Source organism: Pseudorca crassidens, chromosome 3 (genome assembly GCF_039906515.1).
Source record: "Pseudorca crassidens isolate mPseCra1 chromosome 3, mPseCra1.hap1, whole genome shotgun sequence".
NCBI lineage: Eukaryota > Metazoa > Chordata > Mammalia > Artiodactyla > Delphinidae > Pseudorca > Pseudorca crassidens.
Window position 1 is genome coordinate 145,390,553 of NC_090298.1, and position 9,671 is coordinate 145,400,223.

Sequence of the window (9,671 nt, forward strand, 5' to 3'; positions counted from 1 at the left end):
TCCAGAGCGCAGGCTCAGTAGTTCTGGCACGTGGGCTTAGTTGCTCTGCGGCATGTGGGATCCTCCTCGACCAGGGCTCGAACCCGTGCCCCCTGCGGACTCTTAACCACTGCGTCACCAGGGAAGTCCCTGACCAACTTACTGATCTTTGACAGTCTAGGTGGAAACCTGTGTCATGTGGTTTTACTTTGTGTTATGGGATCTTAGTTCCCCGACCAGGGATTGAACCCATGGCCTCAGCAGCAAAAGCATGGAGTCCTAACTGCTGGACTGCCAGGGGATTCCTGCTAGCTCCATTTAGTTTTTGTAGTACCGTTGTGGGGAAGACAAAAGTTTTGGCTGCTAAGCATTACTCATAAGTGTGTTATCGAAATCTCATGACTATTAGAGTAAATATAGAGAATGTTCATAGTAATTAACATGATTTCAGTTATTACGTGTGACTTATGAATGACAGTCTTAGGCAGTATTCTTGTCTGTTGCACATTGACAAAGTGATTTTTGATTATTAAGTACTCTGGAACTCACTGAATGCCTTACGGTCAGTTATATTGCATATATTATTTCCTTAAGAAATTCTTGGTTTATAGTAAATGAGCTGTATTTCTTTAATCACCAAACATGTCCCTCAGAAATCTATGGTAGAAGGAGATGTGGTAATTAGCATTAGGTAGACGGGGTTTCTGAGCCAGTGAAATGCCAGCTTAAAACTTAAACAGAATCTGCTAAGACTGAAGTGAGTTACTCAGATCACTTGTTCTCAGTACAAGCGTCTGATTGACCTTGAATTTGAACTTTGGTCCTGCCACTAGTGAGTCATTAAGAACCTTGGGTAAGGTTCTTAATTTTTTTTTTTTTTTTTTTTTTTTTTTTTTTTTTGCGGTACACGGGCCTCTCACTGTTGTGGCCTCTCCCGTTGCAGAGCACAGGCTCCGGACGCGCAGGCCCAGCGGCCATGGCTCACGGGCCCAGCCGCTCAGCAGCATGTGGGATCTTCCCGAACCGGGGCACGAACCCGTGTCCCCTGCATCGGCAGGCAGACTCTCAACCACTGTGCCACCAGGGAAGCCCGAGGTTCTTAATCTTGACATCTCAATTTCCTCATCTGTAAATTGAGGATAACACTTAATTCGCAGGGTTAGGGGATAAATTCATGCGTCTAAAGCCCCTGCGTGACCCATTGCAAGCACTTACTCAGTGGTCGTTATCATCATTAACATCACAGTAGTCAAGGAGGATTCACAAATCCCATGCTAAAGACACTTAAAAATTATTCAAAGCATTAATTATACAAAAAAATAGAATTATACAAGGGCATGTAATAATTATTTTACCCTAGTAGATTTGGTATAGTTGCTTAAGCACTTAACTCATCAAAGAGTAACTTAAATTCTAGGAAGAACACAGTCCCCATATCCTTAAAAGTCAGTTTCCCTTACGGTGGGAGGCACTTCGCCATTTGCCAATTTGAAGTTTGTTTTAGCCTAAGGAGTGGGAGAATTAGAATTCTGAAAGTATTGGACCACTAGTGACAAATGTTAGGAAAGCACCACCTTCCGACTGCTTGGCTCCAGTAAGAGTTGGTAATTATTTGGATACACAGGGCCCTAATGGACAGAGTTGATCTGAAAAGCAGCAGCAGAGTTGGGACATGTCAACAAAGAGAAAGTTTTTACTTCACTTACGTAACTGTGAGTCATTTGTGAGGTGTAAAGTTTATTGAAGTTAAGAATATGCTGATTGAGGAGTGCTTATCTGAACCCCGCACGTGTAAAAATCAATTTAAAGATACCTACTTTGATGTTCTAAATTTATTTTTAGAGATGTTCACAATTGTAATTACTTACACTTTCAAAATGATTTATTCCAAGAAGACTCTCTCTTTGACTCACATTAACTTGTGACACTTTCTTTTCGGGCAGAGCTTTCTCCTCTTCCACTGCTTTCTGACTCTCCTGGTATTTGTTCATGGAGAAGATAGTAAACAGCTTAAATTCCTTGTAATTAAGACGCTTGTGTTGGGGGGCAAAAAGAAAAGTTATTTCAGGAAGGCTTTGATACTTTGTTTCAAATGACGGCAGGATTGTAATCATTTCTCATTTAAAACCTTGGAAACTTTATTAAAGAGGCCCAGTAATTAGGACATAATTATAGTCTAATTGTAGTCTAGGAGCCAGGAACAGAGAGTCTATTGTAGACTCTAAAGGCACCAAGGGTCACTTTCTTACTTCTGCTACATCAAGTCCAGACTCTGTCAGGCTGCCATCTGATCCATCTTTTTAAACCGTAAACCTTAGCTCTCACTTGTTAGTCAACATGGACTTCCTCTTTAAATAGGCAGGATCCACTGTCTTCTCCACAGTTGTTTTCTCTTGGGATTTAGCTCATGTGTTCCCATCTAAGAATTTCTTCCTTTCTCCTTATTAAAATCTATAAACCCTTCCCCTAAGAACAACTTCTGCCATATTGATGTATTTCCTTCTTTCAACTGAACTTCTAAACAAAATTTCCTTCTCCAAACTTCTATAATTTTATATCCACATTCTGTGACATAGCACTTAGTTATTCAGTCCTCTCTCACAGGCCTATATATCTCTTTAGTTTTTTATGATCCCAGAGCCATGACACGCTCCAGTAGGTTTTTCCCACCCTCTTCCTCCCCTGTCTCCAGTGTAGGTAGCAGGACATGGTCCTCTACCTTTGTACAGAGGGGCTGCCGGGCCCCACTTTAGGGATCTGCACTTACACAGTCACCTGTGATGTCAAAGTCATGGTACAGGTCTCTGAGTTGCTGTTTTTTAATTTTGAAGAGAAAGTTGTACATGTGGAAGTTGGATGGGCCAATTTTCAGCTCCCCATCCAGGTCAAGCAGCTCAAAAACAGGCCGGGAATGGCGGAAGATAAATTGCTCTTCCAAATGGTTCTGCTTTGAGAGAAATACGGAAACATGTTGTTGGTGCTGCTTTCTAAACTTGTGACATCAAGACTCATATATTCACTAATCCATTTCCTAGAGAGCTAAAAGCAAAAGGCAGAATCATAGCAGCTCAGGGCTGAAAGGGTTCTATGGTCGATGTACCAGATCCTGCTTCATCATCTGCATTCGGGGGGGACTTATGCCACCTGTAGTGATTGGTTCTGCTACACAGAACTCTAGTCACTAGAATGTATTTCCTTATGTTCAGTGAAAATCTACTTATGAAAATTGTGGCACTGGCAGTAAAATGCTGACACAAGGTGCCTTTCCTCAAGGAGTGGGAAAGAGGTAAATACACACTAGGAGTGTGTACCAGGTTAAGGTGGGAACCCAAAGAAGAGTGTGTCTTGTCTTTATCATTCATCCCCTTCAGAAAGTTCTCTGAGAAAAGGGATCACTGAGGAAGAGAGGCAGTTAGGATTACTGGTGATGATTTTAAGACCCACCAGCTAGAAGGGGCAAGGAAGGGCATGCCAAGGAGGGATGTGACAGGATGAGATTCGTTCTTTATAAAGGCAATGTGGGAGGGAGGCTGGATAACCTTTGGAAACTCCTAGGTTATAGATGGGCCATTTAGGAACCAAAAGTAGTTCTCCCACCATTTTTTTCTTCCTGGTTCAAGTGAAAAGAAAAATTCTGATGCACTCTTAATTCGGTGCTACCTTTAGCAAAATGGTGGCAGCAGCCAAGCTGTGCCCCCTCTGCTCCACAGAGCCTGACTCGTTACTTGCCTCCTGTGCCAGCAGTATGCAAACCAGCATGTAGAACTGGTCAAAACCAATCTCGCCCACAGCATTCCAGTCCAGCATGTTAAACACAATTGTGATCTGGTTCCGTTTCAGGTCAGTCACGTGATGAAGGAAGTGGTAGAATAGCACATCTGTTGGTAAGGAGATGAGATGGATTATTCTGAAACGGTTCGAAAATGTTAAACATCTGGGAACCACATAAATGGTTGTCATGTTGGAAGCTTGTTGACCTGGCCATAGTAATGATAATATTTTGTTTCCGGCTTTGCCACTATACCTCCCACAATTTCTCAAACCTCAGTTGCCCTTGAGCTGTGTGGAAAAGCACTGTACCTGGACTTGTGGAGAAGGAGATAGTGGATAGGGCTTGGTTCCTGAGCCCAGCTTACACGCTCGACGGAGCAGACAGATGTGTATACGTAACCAATAAAAGTCTCAAAGTGCTCCTGGTACATAGAAGGAAGAGTTTAATTCTCACTGGGGGCCTATGACACTTCTTGGAAAAGCTGACATTTCACCTGGGCCTTTCACTTGAGAGAATTAAAACGAGAAATTTTTAAAATCATTCCTCTTCTGTAAAAGTATCACTTTTCCTCATGCTTACGTAAAGCAAATGCATTCGGTGATGGGGGAAAAGAGCTATCACTGAGCATCTTAGACGCTGGGCACTTTAAGTGCCACATGTCAGTGAACCCTGACAACCCTACACAGCCTTTTACAATAAGCCTCAGGTAGTAACTAATCTCAGGGCTTCTTGAGCTATAATAGGTATACCAATCACTTGAGGATCTTGTAAAAACACCAATTCTGATTAGGAACTCTGGCATGGGACCGAGTCTGCATTCTTAACAAGCTCCCAAGTGATGCGGCAACTGCTGGTCAGTGGGCCACACTTTGAGTGGCAGAGCTGGGATTCAGATGTGGTCCATCTGACTCCACAGCCTTGCTCTTTCCACAGTGAAGCCATATCTTTTGCACATTAGTTAATGCATATACAGTCATATACAATCAGAGAAAAAAATACTGTAAAGGACAGGGAAAGTATTTGCCTGAAATTCCACTCACTAATCATCTGTCTCAGGGAGTGTTAGATGGAAGAAACAAACATGGTGATACGCTTACACAGTGATAGATGGCTGTACAGGTTGTATGTACAAATCACCCAGGGGATTTCAGGGATTTGCAAGTGTAACTTTGTCTACATGTGATTTCTCCTTGCCCATTGATTACAGAGACTACCTCCTGCACAAGACATGGCTCCACTAAATCCGTAAAGCACATCTGTGTGGTTTGGAGTCCTGGCTGAAGCTGGCTAAGTGCACAGTGAAACCAGTCGTCACAATGTCATGATCTGGGGGTTTCTGATGGCCTCTTGATGTTCCTTCCCCACGTCCCACCAGGTATGAGTCCAACCAGGTACGAGCACTTGGGAACAACACACCATATGTAAACACCATGATGTTTGCTCCTTGAGAAATGTTTTATTGTGAGACTTAGTAGTTACTAAATAAATACTGTTTTTCAATCAGCTGGCTCTGGCCCACTCAAGTCTCCAAGGCTTTAAGTCACTATCTTCCTGGAAGGCAAAACTCAAGGCTATGCCTTCTCCCTTTCAGGTCACCATCCAGTCCCTTGGTTGACCAGAAGACACAAGTATGACTTTATCTCTTGGGTATTGCATCACCAGGGAGTGATTTAGTTACCAGGGAGATCAGACTCTGCTCAGCAAACGCTGGTGAGACTAAGAGTGTGGGCTTTGGGTTTTGGTCCCAGATCTTCTGTTTACATCTAGGCGTCCTACAGTTGCTTTATCTAGGACTGGGTTATTGTGAAGATTTGGTGACATACTGTGTGTAAACTGGAGGCATGAAAGTATGAGAAAATTAAAGTATCTTTTTATTATTTTATAAAGATTGAATGAACTCTTTAAAATATCTTTATGGAAGAAACTCCTTATTGATAAATGACATCTCTCTCAGGTCACAATGAGTCGGACACCTTATTTATATCCAGTCCTGAAAACAAAACAGACAAACGAAAAAAACCTAGGGGACTTCCCTGGTGGTCCAGTGGTTAAGAATCCGCCTTCCAATGCAGGGGACATGGGTTCGATCCCTGGTCTGGGAACTAAGATCCCACATGCTGTGGGGCAACTAAGCCTGTGCGCCACAACTACTGAGCCTGCACGCCACAACTAGAGAGAAGCCCACATGCGGCAATGAAGAGCCTGCGCACCGCAATGAAAGTGCCCGCCTGCCACAACTAAGACCCGATGCAGCCAAAAATATATATAAATAAATAAATATTTTTTAAAGAAAACCTAAAGTGTTTTAATTGGTCTTCTATTAGTTTGTGCACTCAAAGGCAGGGTCGAGATCATCAGCATTTTCTGGTCACTCACAATTACCAAGAATTAGAAGCGATCTTGCAGATCATCTGATTCAAACCTCCCATTTGATAGACGAGAAGTCTTGCTAAGGGAGTCTTGAGGGTTAATGCCTGAGTGGGGCTCAGTCCCCAGGAATAGTTGTAATAATAAGGAACATTTATTAAATCCTTACAGTGTGCCAGGCACCATGCTAAGCATTTTCCATGCATTATCTCATTTATCTTTTTTTTTCCAACTGTGAGATGGACTCCATTATTAGAAGCCTCACTTACAGATGAGGAAAATGAGACTTAAAAGAGGATGATGTTGTTCTCCAAATCACCAAGGAATAATGGGTGGAGGACCTAACCCCAGAGCCTGCAATTTTATCCTCCTCACAGAACAGCCTTCAAGTCTCAGTTGGCAATTTTTCTCTGTGCTTCATTTAGAAGATATAATATATACATTAATGAAATAGTTTCTGGTTCTATAAATTTTCCTGCACATTCGTTAAAAACCAGGTAATGACCCAGAGGAAGCATTTCTGAAAGTACTAACCATTCAAGGTTTTCTTGCGGTGCACATCAAGAAGGTGAAAATACTCCACCAAAGCCTTCACATTTCTCACGGATAATAAGCAATATAGTTTATCCAGATAGAGGTACCACAGAAACGATCCTTGCTTCAGTTTCATTATGGTGCCCTTTAAGCCAAAGACTCTGGCAACCTGCAGTAGAAGAGAGAATTCTGCCTCAGAATTAGAATGTTGGATAGAGAGAAGCTCTGGTAATAAAGGTCTTCCTACGTCAAAGCATCATAGGAAACGGTCAATAAAAAAATTAAAATTGTGGGAATTCCCTGGTGGTCCAGTGGTTAAGACTCAGTGCTTTCACTGCCGTGGCCCGGGTTCAAGCCCTGGTTGGGGAAATAAGATCCCACAAGCTACTCGGAGCAGCCAAAAAAAAAAATGGTTGAGAATTTTCCAAAACCAATGAAAGACACCCACCCACAGACTGTGCTCATCATCATTATCAAGGTGAACAGTTACATAACTACATGTTACATAGTAACATGTTACACTGTTGTAAGTGTATTAATATATTAACTCATTTAGTCCAAAGATTAATCATACAATCCTATGAGGTAGAGATTATTATACCTATTTTACAGATTAAGAAACAGGCTCAAGTTACAATCTATTACGTATAAAATAGATAAACAACAAGGATATACTGTACAGCAAATATAGCCAATATATATGTTTTTTGGCCATACCCCATTGCACGAGGGATCTTAGTTCCTGGACCAGGAATTGAACCCGCACCGTTGGCAGTGAAAGCGCAAAGTCCTAACCATGGGACCGCCAGGGAATTCCCTAGCCAGTATTTTATAATGACTATAAATAGATTATAACCTTTAAAAATTGTGAACCACTATGTTGTACGCCTGTAACTTGTATAATATTGTACATGAATTGTATCAATAAAAAGTTTTTTAAAAAGGCTCAGAAAAGTTAAGTAATTGTCCTAAAGTCACTAAGCTAATTAATAGTGAAGTCAGCATGTGAACCTAGTCTGGCAATAATCACTGCTTTTTAATAGCTATGCTATATTCCTTCTCAAAAGACTGAAGTCCTAAGTAGTTGAGATAAGAAGAAATACATATATGTACACATCAGAGTGAAACTGCATTATACCAAAGACAAAGATTTTAAAGGCAATCAGAGAAGAAAGATTATCTTCAAAGGACTAATGATTAAACTTAACATCAACTTCTTCACAACATGGAAACCAAAACATAATGTAGTACTATTTCAATGTGTAAAAACAATCATAGCCAAGCTAAAATTATACACTCAGTAAAATCATCTTTCAAGACTGAAGGGAAGTTAAACATGAGATTACCATATAACCTAGCATTTCCACTCCTAGATATATATCCAAAAGAAATGAAAACAAGTATTCAGATACTTGTACAAAATGTTTAGAGCAGCACTATTCACAATAGGCAAAAGGTGGAAACAGCCCAAATGTCCATCAACTGATGAATGGACAAATGAAATGGTAGCACATCCATACAGTGAAATACTTAGCCATGAAAGAGAATGATACATGTTACAATGTAGATGAACCTTATAGTAAGTGAAAGAAGCCAGGCACAGAAAGTCACATATTGTATGAGTCCATTTATATTAAATATCCAGAAGAGGCAAAGCCATGGAGACTGAAAGCAGATCAGTCGTTGCCAGGGGCTGGGGGCCGGGGGAGTGGGTGATGGGAAGTGACTGCTTACTGGATCCAAAGATTCCCACTGGGGCGATGAAAATGTTTCAAACTGGACAGAGGTGATGGTTGAACAACACTGTCGATGTACTAAATGCCACTGAATTGTACACTTTAAAATAGGTAATTTTATATTATGTGAGTTCCACCTTCATTTAAAAGAATGAGGAGGAAAATCAAACCTGAATTTGATCAATTTATAGAAAATATAAATCGGGGAAACAGGACAGCAGAGGTCCATGTTAAATGACACTGCGGGGACACAATCAACAAAACCCAGACTGGACAGCTCTAAAAGAAAATGACTCCACTTCTTCAATAAACATTTACAAGAAAAGAAAAAGAGATGGAAGAGGGATCTATAAATTAATAGTTAAATTTCTTTCAAATCACATCAACCAATTACAGTGTATGGACTTATGAGGATCCTAATTCATAGAGATTATATATGTAAAAACGCACAAAAACAAACAACAAAAGCATGAGATGATGGAGAACTATGAACACTGATTGGATGTAATATTAGGAATGACAGTGGATGTGGTGGTGGTTTAAAAAGATAAAATGGTAAGATGCCTGGAATTTGCTTCAAAATAATCCAGGCCCGTGGGTGTTGGTATACATATAACAGGATTGTTCAAACATGAACTGACTGATGGGTGTACAGGAGTACTAGCTTATACTATTCTTTCTACTTTGAATATGTTTGAAATTTTCTATAGTGAAAAAAAAAATTAGGATGAGATAAAGCTGTATTCAGGCAAAAACAAACAACCAAACTAAAAATGATCACCAACGGACCCTCCCAAAAGAAATTCTAAAGGATCAACTACGGTAGTCAGAGAATGATCACAGAGAGAAAATCCAAGATATCAGAAGGAATAGAGAGCAACAAAGTAGTAAAAATACGTGGGTCAGTGCAAGTAAACAACCATGGGGTAAAATAATAACAATGTCATAGGGAGTTTAAAATGATAAAATTTAAATGCAATACAATTATGACAGAAGGAGGGAGCTAACAAAATAAATCCATGCACACAAAACCAGAAAATTAACAGCTATAAGTGAATTCTTCAGGCACAGAAAAATAATTCCGTATGGAAACACAGAAATTCAGGAAGGGATGAAGAGTATCAGAAATTGAAAATATGTGAGTAAATCTAAATGGATCTTGACTGTATAAAACACTAAAAATAATGTCACATGAAGAAGCCAGCTGTGGTGCCCTCAGAACTCACCAGGAGCTACGTAGGGAAAGATCTATTGCTGCTAGGGGAAGGGAGAAAAAAATGGTG

The 9,671-nt window shown here is 40.5% G+C and overlaps 1 protein-coding gene across 1 annotated transcript; it reads right to left on the minus strand.

Moving 5' to 3' along the window:
• Positions 1-1,023: 1,023 nt before the first annotated feature.
• On the minus strand, positions 1,024-6,911 carry EFCAB9 (EF-hand calcium binding domain 9). Its single transcript, XM_067732866.1, has 4 exons — positions 6,653-6,911; positions 3,709-3,857; positions 2,747-2,923; positions 1,024-2,012 (listed from the first exon to the last, which is right to left on the minus strand). Exons 1-4 carry the CDS (start codon positions 6,786-6,788, stop codon positions 1,818-1,820), a joined length of 657 nt encoding a protein of 218 aa, XP_067588967.1. The 5' UTR covers positions 6,789-6,911; the 3' UTR covers positions 1,024-1,817.
• Between the last annotated feature and the right edge of the window lie 2,760 nt (positions 6,912-9,671).